This window comes from Melanostigma gelatinosum (genome assembly GCF_949748355.1).
Source record: "Melanostigma gelatinosum genome assembly, chromosome: 4".
Classification (NCBI taxonomy): Eukaryota; Metazoa; Chordata; class Actinopteri; order Perciformes; family Zoarcidae; genus Melanostigma; species Melanostigma gelatinosum.
In genome coordinates this window covers 9,932,359-9,945,324 of record NC_136637.1, presented here as the reverse complement: position 1 = coordinate 9,945,324, position 12,966 = coordinate 9,932,359, and the positions used below count along the sequence as shown (strand labels likewise).

Below are 12,966 nucleotides of genomic sequence, written 5' to 3'. Positions count from 1 at the left end.
CACATGTTGCTGCAAGCTGCTGTGTAATGGTATGAAAATATTGCAATAACAAGGCACATGACCCCAAACCTCCTTTCCTCTTTCACCGCTATTCTAGACACTTTTGTTTTAGGTCAAATGACAGCTTCTTACTTTTGCCCGTGGCCTTCTGAACACCTTTTTGGGCTTCTTATGAATATATGGATGTGTTTACCAGGGCGAGCTGTATGTGTCTGTGTAGCGTGTGTGTGTGTGTGTGTGTGTGTGTGTGCGGAGGGGAGGGTTGTCAGCCTTTCTGTATCGGACGTCTTTACTGGTTGTGGCAGGCCACTGGAGCTTCTGGCCCCTGACAGAGTGCTGCAGGGCCCGTCTTGCCCCCGAGCTGAAAGCTACCGCCAGCCAAACAAATCAAACGCTACCCGCTCCCCACCCGTGTCAGCTGGAAAATGACAGGCCCGGACATTCTGCCCAGCGGCCATTCACAACTAACAGCAATTAATTACACCACAAAAGGCAGCGAAAGGGAAGAAGCCTCCGGAAAGATTTTAGTTAGGCTGTCTTTGCTCTACTTTCACCCTCCCAGGGTCTCACTTATTTAATACATTAACTTTTCTCAAGTGTATGTGATCATTCCAGGAGCCTAGGGATTTTTAATTTGGCTTAAATTACAAATGTGTGAAGAATTTTGTTTCAGTATTAGATGGAAACTGTATGAATAACAACACCTATAAAGACCACACAAAGAAAAACAAATTGTATTTTTTTAGAAGACAGGATTGTAATAGCTTCATGGTTGACGGAATCAAAATGATTATCTTTAGCTTTTTAAATCCCCTATTTTACACGTGTTGAAAGATGAACTTCAGGTTGCTTTATCCACTCCAAAATTAGCGATTTCAGAATAAAACTTGTCAACTCATGTGTGGAAAAATATTTCACTTTAAATATTATCGTTGACCATTGGAAGAATGTTTCTTGCCCTGCCGTCCTGTCACTTCTGGATAGCCGTGTTTGAACAAGCTTCTGAGCCACGTTCAAATTAAACAAAGAGGCCTCGAAACGGCCGGCCAAAAGTATCATCATTACCATTCTCGCCCTGCCGCCAAGTTTAATATTTTATCTATTACTCTGTCTGGCAAGTCTAAGTGCACAGCAGCTACAAGATACCCCCTAACTCCCCCTGACCCCATCTAAAATACTAATAAGCAATGCTGGATTTCAACGCTTTGGTAGTAATGAAAGGTTTCACTTCACAAAGTTCGAGGTAGACATTTGCGAGAACGGATATGACTGAGATGTTCATTGTTAAATTTTTAAACAAATATAATATTCTCCCTCCATACAGGCAATTATTATGTCAGAACAGGTATCAACCTTTCCTAAATGGTGGTCATGTCAATTTAGAAGGAAACTATTCACATGCAAATTGATCATGGGAAAAATATTTTCACCAAAAAAAGTCTGAATAGGTGAACGTGCTGTGATTAACTGTGTTCAATTGTGGATCAAAGGAAAAGGCTAATTCTGTCATTTCACTCAGACTGTTAAAGCACCTCTGTGGAAATCCAGAAGCTATCAACCTCCAACTATGTTTCCCCTCCCAAACTATCAGCAACAGTAATTGCAAACAGGCATCATATAAAAAAATATATATAATGCAGTACACAGAAAGCAATAACTGGATCTGCTTTTCCACTTTTACAAATGCATACTATAAATTCTAGATCGTATTTTTGTGATTGGTGTAAAAGCCCAGAATATTAAAAATATATAAAATATTTTAAAAATAAACAGTATCATGAATGTGCACTTTAAAAAAGTAAAATACTCTCCCAGATTAAAATATAATGTTAAAAAAAATCCTAGAGGCTATCGAATGCATTTGACAGCCGAGATTCTGATGGAATGTAATTCAAGTGCTGTACTTAAGTACACATTTGAAGTACTTAATTTGAGTAGTTCTAGTTTTATTGTACTTTATCCTTCCACACTGATACAGTTCAGAGAGAAATATAGTAGTTTTTCCTCCACTACATTTATCTGACAGCATTAGTTACTAAAATTGTTACTTTACATGTAACTACATGCAAATACAATATATTGCACTTTTAAAGATGAAACTAGCCAACAGCAGCCGTTATAACATATTTGAAATCAGCTCCAACTCTTACAACAGTAAGATAGTACATCCATATCACACTCACAGGGAACGTTTTCCTGTATTATAATTACTTTAGCTTTTGATAAGTTTAGTGCGTTTGATTCATAATGTGTCATTTAAAATCTGTAATGTTTTTACTCAAGCTAACAATATTACTACTCCCTCCAGCACTGGTTACGGCACGTTGCATGTTAAGTACTATTAACAGCCATCTGTTCTGTCTGAGAGCCTTTGAGCAACACATTGCAATGCTAGTGGCGAGTCTGTCATCGTCGCAGGTAGTTTGGACATGAAACCCCTTTCTCCTTTATGCAACAACTGTGTCCTATTTATCTATTTAGAAGAATCCCAAACCTTTGACAGTCGCACATTATCTACCAGTCATTGCTGCACTTTGAAACACTGTTGAACATTTCTCCCCAGGTTATAGCTCATTGTCACCTCATGTTTAAACTGGAAACACATTGAATTACAGAGGCAAAACTCCAGCAAAACTGAAGTTCAAAGTCATTGAGCCATGAGCCGAACACCTGAACTGTAGAAAAGTAAACATGTTGCCGTACCTTCTAGCTTCATGCCGACGGTGAGGCACTTTTGGAAGCGGCAGTACGGGCAGCGCTTCCTCTGGGTCTTGTCAATCTGGCAGCTCTGGTTCTCTATACATGTGTAGCGCTTGTTGTTCTGGACGGTGCGCTTGAAGAAGCCCTGCGGAGAGAACCAATTAAGACGTCAACCCGCTTGACCCCTGCAATGCGATGGTAATTGGCCCATTCACACTCCCAGACAGATGGAGAGGGACAGGCTTAATGGATACACACACGCACACATAGGGGGAACTTTTGAAAGCTACACTCAGTTTGATGTTGGGATGCTTTACGGACATGCGCAAGCAGAATAAAGCAGAGCATGAATACGCACTTCTTACGAATGAAACAAATGTCAGTCTTTCTGGAAAGTTATTTTTTTCATAATGTTGTGGAAAACTTAAAAAGTCAAGGAAATGATTTATTAATTTGCATTTACACCATACCTTAATTTGAATTAGCTTTTAACAAATAAGCAAAACAGAAATACCTGCCTCACTTAGTGTTTTCACAGCATTATTGAACGGCTTTCTAAAGTGTACAAAATGTAATTTGTGTCCTGTCAAAATGACTTTTCTCAGTGTTATTAATACATCATGGTATTCAGGCAGCGACTCCAGAATTTACGGGGAAAGCATATTTTTTAACTCTCCACTTAATTATTGAAAAACATGAGCACAGGAGTCCAGAAAATCCAATAAATGATATCCATAATTCACAGTTCCGGGATTACAGAGATTCATACCGGCAACATGTAATCAGTTATAGGCAGCAGCAGTGAAAATCAAAAGAGGGTAAAATGGTATTAAAGTATTCCAGATCTATAACCATAGGAGGAGAATCCTTAAACCTGGTCCTTAAAAAAAGAAAGAAAAAGAATGTGCTGCTGTCAATATCTCACCAAACCCAAATTTAATTGACAATCTGCATTGCCTGATCCCTCCAAAAAAGAAAATCTGCTGCGCTCGTTTTTGGATGATCGACCTCTCCGTGCTAAAAAAATCCATGCTTCAAAGAGAACTTTCTCTCCAATTTTCCATTTAGTGCACAGCATGCGCTATAAATATCTGAACCAAACTGGATTCTAACATGCTCTAAAAACCACACAACATCACGCCTGGAGAATAAGCGGACAACATCCCTGAAAAGCTTTCATTTGACCGCCAGTTCAAACCGAAAAGGCCCATTTATCAGCAACTTATGCACATATTTTCTTGTCATTACAAATAGCAACCTGCCTCATTCGCCCAAACATGTGACACAAATTAAAATACAGTCTGAAATCATCACAATAATCTGAAATGGTTGGCTGCAATTATTATTCAGAGAAGTAAAGTCTAATTTTAATTTGACAAAATAATCTTAGTATTAGTATTGGGGATTCCTGACCTTGGAATTCCATCCTCAAAAACTGCACTCTCTGCACAAATACAGCAACGAAACTGCTTTTACCTAACCCAACAAAGAAGCAGTAGAAACATCATTCACATCTCCCCTGATCCCTGTCTCCCATGCTCTTCACTTGCTGTAACATGTGTTCTGTCTAGCTGTGAAATAAAGACAACATCCCTGGCCTTGCTCATATTTATTTTCCTTAAACTTCTGCAGATCTTAAATATGTTTCTGATATGTCCACTGTGCACTTCAGCTCTGACCCTGACCTTCTTACTATTGCCTGTAATGCCAGTATTTTAGGATTATTCTGCTGTTGCTCTCTCAGTCTCAGTCTCCCAAAATGAAGCATGCTGGGAATGACTTGTTTGTGTACAATGAGGTCCATGAAGCCCGTTCCAGCTTGTTATTGTTATTCCAGCAGGTATGAGGCACCATGTTTACTTTGTGTGTAGTAGAGTGACCTAACACTGTCTGGTGTGTATGAGGTGGTAGGATTATGAGGTTAAAGAATCTTGCGTTTCCAAACTGGCAACACAACCAAAACACCAACAGGGTTTAAAGGGTAAGAGGACGGGGTATTCACAAAATTATAAACTGAAACTTACTCCGGTAGCGCATGACACAAACTGAAACAAAGATATTTTTTACGTTGATAGAAAACTAAGAATTAAGTGTAGCCCCCCCCCCCCTCCAGCAACCTCCATTACTACACTGGCGATGGATTGTACTGCCGAACCGATAACGAGTATTTAATACCGATATGAGTCTGCCACATGTCAACACACTGATATATCAGTCCAGCTCCGACAATTTCATGGCTGCATTCTAGAGATAATCAATGATGAGCTTCAGGTAATTGTCAATATCATTCATGTTTCAACAAGGATATGCAGCACTTTTTAAAACACTTCATCTACATCCTGCATGCGATGCACACACACACACACACACACACCAGAGCATTTCAACTAAACTGGGAAATGTGTTTGTGGATTGGCTCTCCAACACGAGCTTGTGCTGAGTCTGAAAACCAGCAGGGATGCCCCTGACATCTCCCTTCAAGCAAGTGCTTAGCATCTCAAGGTCATAATATGGGATCGAATCTATAACATCTGCTTTGAATAATGACCACATAGGCAAGAAATGTGCGCTGCGGCATCAATACATGTGAGCGGCACTTTTACAGCGAATAGTGTTAACACAGAGACAGTTGTCTCAGCTTCATTTTGTGCTGACAGCTTTACTGGGCTAACCAAAGGACTTGGGCAAAGCCTAATAGCTCAGTGTTGAGGAGAACAGTGGAAATAGGCAGGAAGGGACAAATAGGTTGTTGATAGAACTCAAAATAATAGCTGCGACAGTTTACTTTGCGGTATAGCCTCATTATTAACCTGGAAACATTTTGCAGCCAGACAATGTTGCTGTTCTCTTAATGAACTTGTGATGAGAGTTTAGACAGTAGGATACAGGCGAGTACAAACAGACGGTATTATTGTGTACTCTGCTTCCTGGGTTTAAACCTCCTCCCCCACCTCCTGTTTTTGGTGGTTGCCAAAATTGCAGCGAAAAAAAAAACACACACACTTTGCCGCTTTTGAACCCGTGTTTCTTTCCCAAGCTGTTCACCGCTTTACGAAATCCCCCAACACTCACAGGAAAAGTTTGTTACATCAATTGTCGCAACAATATTTGAACCTTGGCCTCGTTATACCTTTGCTTCGGTTTTTTTCTCTTTAATATCAATGACGAGGAACTGAATCTTTACTGTACGGCTACACTTGTTGCAGGTCACTCTGGACAAGAATGTCGGCTAAATGCCTAGCGTGCAAAAATATAACCGCAAAAATACATCTCCAAAGATGAACAGAGAGATGAATACACTAAAGCAAATAAATATATGAGATCCATATTATTACTATGTATATATTGTATTTTAAAATTGCATCGTACAAAACATGGCTGTTTGAGTATTCAAGTAAAATAAAAGTGAATGAAAATGCCAAACAGCACATAAACACATCACAGCTTCACGACAATCAAACCATGCTCAGTCAGTGTAAACCTATGATTGACAGGCTTCCATGCACTACAGGAACTTTGTAACAACACCAATAATTAGAAACCTCACTACCAAAAACTAATTTAGACACTTGAATATTGTAGATATCAAAGCAGATACGGGAAGGCCCCCATGATCACAATATTATTGCAATAGTGTCATGCTTTTCCGCTGGGGAATGGGGAATGAGGGCACTAACCTTGCAGCTCTCGCAGGTCAGTAGTCCGTAGTGATACCCTGAAACCTTGTCTCCGCAAACGGGACACATCTCGTCCAAGTCTTCGTCATAGGTGTAGTCCATCATTTTGAACTGGTGGGCTGAGGATGACACAGGGACACACAGACAGCAGTCAGTGCCGAGCAATCTCTTTTCCAAAAGCCCACTTCCATCCATCAAGATGAACCGCGGGGAACCACGCGACGCAACTCGATGAGATTTTTTTAAAGTTCTGTTGGACTTGTAGAGGTTTAATTGGAGTAGGGGGGGGGGGGGGGGGCGACGATGAATAGTCTGTTTTGGAGTGAGTTGAAAGTACGCAACCATTTATTTCGCCTTGTTGCCGCCCTATCTTCTACATGCGTTGCGGACAGAAGCCAAAAAATACAAAAAAGCGAGTCTCATAAATATGCATGCATCTAAGTCGTGAAATCACTGGGGGACATGGTGAGATATTAGAGTTGAGGATTGGAGGAGAATATGTTACCGCCCACAGACAAATGAAGACACACAGAGAAGCCCTTAACTCTGCAGGCGAGGAGAAAAACATGCAAACACCAACTTCAGCCAACATTATTTTCCTGTCGAAGAATCTTGCAATGCTAAAGGCCAATTGCTGCTTTTATGTGTTTTGGTGATGCAAAAGCCGAGGCAACCGTTTAATGCGACTTTCTGCGTGTGCTGGAAAAAAAATAGTCCATTTAACAGTTCGTCAATATAATTTGGCATGGTTGTTTCTATTTATAATCAATTACTGTAATTTGAAAATCAATTTAGATATAATTGAGATTCAGCAACATTGGCACATTTTGCTGTTCATTTTATTAAGATTTAAGACGGATTACACTTCGATTTGATTATGATTGCAGTGTATTTGTTGTACTCCCCTTTGCCTAATAAATACTTGCATTGATAATACTGTGTGTGACAGCGCTAAGCAAACAGCTAGGCTGACATTTACAACAGTTACAAAAGCATTTATGGTTGTAATCATAAAAAGCAGCCAGGATCAAACAGGAACACCTCAGTGGATGTGGCTGTAAAAGTGGAAATATTTAGTCATCTAGACGCCTTCCAATGCCTCCACATATATTAGCCCACTGCTCTACTTCAACATCCACTCATCTGCTAACCGAGACATTTTAATTAGACATGATGTCTGGTTTGTTAACGCGTTGCCCTGCTGGGATCCGCGCTGCATATTCCAGCTGAAGCAACAAGTTCCACCGAGCTGCCGGTTTTTCCACTGAAGCTCAAAGAAAACTCCGAACGTTCTTCTGCCTCCGAGCGCAAAAAGGAGAACATTTGGGCTGTTATCAGGCTGCAGATTTGGACACATTTTAATGAAGAAGAAACCGGCGCACTGGTGGCAGTTACGCAGTGGACGAGGCCGTGGTAAACGAAAATAAATGAGTAGCTCTTGTTGGACATTGTACGAATGCCACAAATAAAGAATATTTCCAGAAATATTCTTTGTGGGTTTAAGCCAGATATTTTCTCCAGCTGATAATCTATGCTTCTGCTATTTCAATGAATTATAAAAGCACAATAAACTGGGTTATGTCTGTATTACTTCAGATAAACATAATTCATTTGATGGAAATATTTGGCCAAATTGAGTTTAGTTGAACCCTCCTGCATCCCTGCTTCAAACGAGCGGAGGTGCGCACAGTGTGTGCAGGTTATATTGCTTTAGAAGGTGCAGAAACATACCGGGACAACACGGTCTCTCACCTCGACGGCCACTTGCTCAAATTTCCAAAAAGCTAGAACATTTGTAGAAAATGCTGCGTATTCCAAGGGAAAACCTCTTCCAGTCCGAGCTACCTTGTTTTTAGCCCTGCGTAAAAGTAGATAACGGGCTCTCTACAAGACACTCCTTGACTTGTGAGTGTATGTTATCAGCGTCTCGTAAACCAAGACCGGGCTAATTGACTGCCAGTTTATACTGCTGTGAAATGACGTGAGGGGAATTAGGGAGATACGTGAGTTTATCTTGGCAGAGGAGTCATCCCCTTTTTTTAATTCCCGCTGCTTTATGTGTTTTTTTATTTTAGAAACAGATCAAGAAAAATATTGTTATATATGCCGTAGGGAGGTTTTATATATAAGCCCAATCTGATTTTTTTTTCCTCAATCAGAGCTGCACATTTTTTAAATCATAAACCTGATTTCGCACATTCAAAGATCAAAAGCAACTAAATGATTCACGTTCATTTGTGAGATGTTAAAAAAAGAAGAATACATACATCGTACAAGCGATATTTGGTGCCCCCATTTAATTTAACCTAATTTTTAAATTGCATTGATTTTTAGGCATTTTTCTATAAATGACAGAATAGAAATTTGTTAAAAAATATCAATTAGTTTAGCTTAATTTGTCACACAATTATAACCATTTTACAATGGCTATACATTAGACCAGGCTTCTTGGACTAAAGTTCACTGTCCCGAGGTCAAATATTGGAAGGGGGCAAATCACTAAATGAAACCTGTGAAATTATGCTCTGCTTTTCTTTCGTTCTTTTTGATAAATTGGCAAAAACTCTTGTCTTAACATAATGTTTGTATACAGACAAACTCAAGACTCAATTCTGAACATTATACTAAGACAAAGTTAAGTGATGCATTCCAATACTACAGATATTACAATGTTAAATACACAGATCCACTCTGCTCTATTTCGCCGTTTTTACGCACCAGGCGCACGCACACTTCCAGCATGAGTGACTGGGTAAAATCATTGTTTGATCACCGGCCAAACCATTGAAAAGTGTGTCCAGGGTTTGATCTGCAGTCATGCTTTCTAATTGTTATCATAGTAAAGATAGTAAAGATTCAGAAAAATAACACCTATCCCCAAACCATGATAAGAGAAATTCCCAGAATCTCAAAAACGAATGAGCTCCAAAAACCTGATAACTTTACACGTTCATCATGCAATAATAGCCTAAATTGTCTTATCATTATGAATTTTCCTACGCTGTCCGACGCAGAACATGTGTTGGATACACGCGTATTCAAAACTTTTGGTGACATACGCGCTGAGGACTTCCATTCCGATAACGTTCTGGAAAGTGGAAGTGTATGAAGACATGTTGTAGTCTTACGAGATGAAAATAAATGACAGTTCTTACCTTGCATATTCCTTGGCATGCGCCCTTGTTCTCCATACGATCGAGAGAGTCCCAGTGATTCAGTATCGACTTTGGGCAGCATGTCAGCGCTGCCGGCCTGAGCTGACTCCGCACGGCTCGGCGGGACACCTGGACGCGAGAGGCAGATGTCCCCACAAACAACTGAAAGTGTTCCAAATCTCTATTAAACTCTTTATTTCTTACTTTTTGTCTCTTTTCTGTCGTCCACTTATCGGACCATGCTCTGAATCCGAAGTCTGATTCGAACGATTCAGACTGGCATCAAACGCCCGGGTTGCATAGCCGGTAATTCATTTATGTAATTTCTCAAAATCGCTTTTTCGCACGGAAGAGCACTACTAACGTATAGACACGAGTGATTCCTTCGATTGTTATTCAGGAATAGTTGCGTGCTGATTTAGGGAATCGGTCTCTTACTCAAATGAGAAAACTGCACAGCGTCCGGATTGAAATACGATGCTGGGTTTCCCTTTAGCTTTTCCAAAAGTCTTTTTTTGGCGCATCACCCATGAAAGTGAGACCTTCAATGTAACTTTCAGGCTTTAGCAGACGAGTACGCGCCACCGGGGCCGCCCCCTTCTGTGCGTAAAGTCGGATTCGGTGTGCCGGTCGGACTGTCTGGAGATGTGGAGACCTCTCCTCCTCCTCCTCCTGCTCGCGGCTTTGTTTACTCCTCTCCCTCCAATCCGGGGCACATGCTGTCCTCTGACATCATCCTTCCCTGATCCAATCAGGCGAGGAGACCGGGAAACATCGCCACAAACCCTCCAGTTCCGTCTCTCAGAAATCTCAGCTGTTTAATCCCGATAATGATGGACTTTAAAAGTGGAGGGAGAACAAGGAAATCAAGCAACGTGATGCAACTGCATGTGAGAGCAGACTCATGAGCGCACGGAGCGCAAAGGCAGCGCGCGAGGTACGTTGGTTGGAGCGTGTTTAAACAGGGTCTGCAACGCACGCATGCACACATGCTCGCCGGTACGCATAATTCTAAAAGGAAAATAAATTGTTTTATATAACATTCTATATCCTTTTTTTTTTTATCTGTAATGCAATGTTTAGTTGATCTCAATCATCAATATTTGCATTATGTCCTCTGCTTCTGTGATCATAACGGTCCCACTGATCATTATATCGTCATAAAAAATATAATTAAATCAAATGTACTTACTTATTTTCTTTCTTTCTAACAGGGGTATCTCATTTTATGAATCAAAATTATGCCCAAAAGCTATTACAAAAAGTAACCGAGAAGCTTTTGGGTTTGTTTGCTCAATTATAGAAAACGTGAGCAGGCCCGGCCTCAGGCTTATAACGGCCTTTATTTTCGGGTCCCCTTACGCAATAAACTATGCCTTTGAGTCTGAATAAGTATCAGTAATTGGCTGAGCAGGGATCAATTAGTGATCTGGCGTCAAGCTCAGGCTATATAGTCTATTCCAAATTAATTACACGAAGACAATAAATTATTTTGTTAATATTTTGATTATTCCACATACAAACACATAAAGACTTATTTTACTTTACAGAGACACAATATATCGGGCAGGACGAGCAGGGGCAGACACGGAAAAGTCCCGGGGCAGACCGCCAGACACACCTGAAGGGTCGCAGAGGGCACGCTCCACGCACACACTTGTAGTCGCGTCCAGTATAACAAGGGCAACACGCAGAGATAATTATGTTAGTATATATGATCATATATTAGTCTTATCGACCTATAAAATGTTGGTGTTATTTGGATGGGAAATCACCACCGAGCACAATAAGGGGAACAAACCACTGTTGTAATAAATTCCTCAACGCACTTTCTCTTCTTTTTTACTATTTCTATCATTTGTAAGCATACAATTTCAATTCTAAGGGAAATGTTTAAAACAGTTTCGTTTAATTTATTTATCTGTAAGACCTATGCACAAGCAAGCGTCATCTTTTGAAGCTATTGAAAAGCAGGACAAATACAACCACATTATTTAAAGCTCAGGTAAATACCAGAGGCTTTGTCTAGACACAGCCCGACCTGTTGCATTTCATTTCAGCATCAGTTATATTAAAATGCAGTTACTTATTTATAAATGCATATCATTGATGTGTGCATACTCTTCTTTTTTTTTAGACGTCTTGATATGTGATCCAGATTGTATTTCAGTCTTTTCAATAAAAAAATGTCAAAAGTTTGACTGTGGCAACATTGGCTACAAGAAATGATCAGTTATATCCAAAAGAAACGCATATTGTGCTTGTGCTGCAAATACTGTTTTCCATAAAAGCTCAAACATGGTCAGCACATACAAAACAGGCATACCTGCCCTGATTATGTCCACTGTGGAGCTAACCTGATCATGTTGTCATAGTTTACCACTCTTTGTTTTCAGTCAGTTCCCACTGAAGCTTCAAAAAAATCCAATTTCACCCCTGTGCAATGATTTCCTTCACACGTTCACCTGTAACAGTAGGGCCAAACAAGTGGGTTATACATTATAACAACAAAATCAAATAACAAATTAGTAAACTTGCTGTGGACTCAAATAAAATGAAAATAATTGAATTCTCCTCCTATTCCAGTAGTAACCACTCAACCTCCCTTCAAAAATAAACACTGATACAGATTCTTCTTGTCATCATTGAGTGACCAGCACATCAACCACAATTTGGACAAGGTGCTGAAGCTTCCACCAATCAGCAGCATGCTCTTAATGCTGTGGTGTGATTGGTTAAAGATGGGTTACTTGCAGTAGTGGGGGCGGAGTAAGGGGGATGACAAGAGGGAGGACAAGTAGGGGCAGGAGGCTCAGAGGGGGGATGTTAGGTTATAAAATGACACAGACTGATAAGACCTGCTCTGGCGAAATAGCCACACTGGAATGATTAACCTGTATGGAGAGAGAGAGAGAGAGAGCAAGAGAGAGAGAGCTCTGTGTGTGTGTGTGTGTGTGTGTGTGTCTCTATGTGTATATTACCATGTGGATACCTGTACTTACATTAAAGATAAGTGGTCAGATAGAGGTGACCAAAAGTTGTCTGCTTAACAGTATCTCATGCTGCCTCTACTGGTATTTAGATTTATCTGAGAGAATTTCTGTTGGTTGTGAAAAAGAAAGAAAACGATGCATATTCAAATGTAGCTCCGTGTGGGCATAATTCCTGCATGGCGCCTTTTGCCTTGTTTCTGATTGTCCCTTCCTAATTCCTCAGTATATCTCTTATCCCTTTGACTTTCTATTGTGCCCTAGGTCAACTGCTGTTACCTGCTGGTCTCCAGCTCTTAGGCTGTGGACAGTCACTGGATTATTGGAGGAAACTTAGTCTGTCAACAGCAAGTGTTGACATTTGGGCTTAGGAGATAAACCTCACAAGGGATCAAACAAAGACTGGCCCTTTTGACTGAAGAGTGGAGTGTGGGTGTTTGTGTG

At 40.4% G+C, this 12,966-nt stretch overlaps 1 protein-coding gene across 1 annotated transcript in view; it reads right to left on the bottom strand.

Moving 5' to 3' along the window:
* The window catches only part of nr5a2 (nuclear receptor subfamily 5, group A, member 2), a 66,916-nt gene extending 57,299 nt beyond the window's left edge, over nt 1-9,617 (bottom strand). The window contains exons 1-3 of the mRNA XM_079267750.1: nt 9,533-9,617; nt 6,378-6,496; nt 2,704-2,845 (exon numbers count right to left, since the gene is read on the bottom strand). Coding sequence (XP_079123876.1) covers nt 2,704-2,845; nt 6,378-6,496; nt 9,533-9,614 — 343 coding nt within the window. The 5' untranslated portion in view covers nt 9,615-9,617. The remainder of the gene's footprint in view (nt 1-2,703; nt 2,846-6,377; nt 6,497-9,532) is intronic.
* Nucleotides 9,618-12,966: the final 3,349 nt, after the last annotated feature.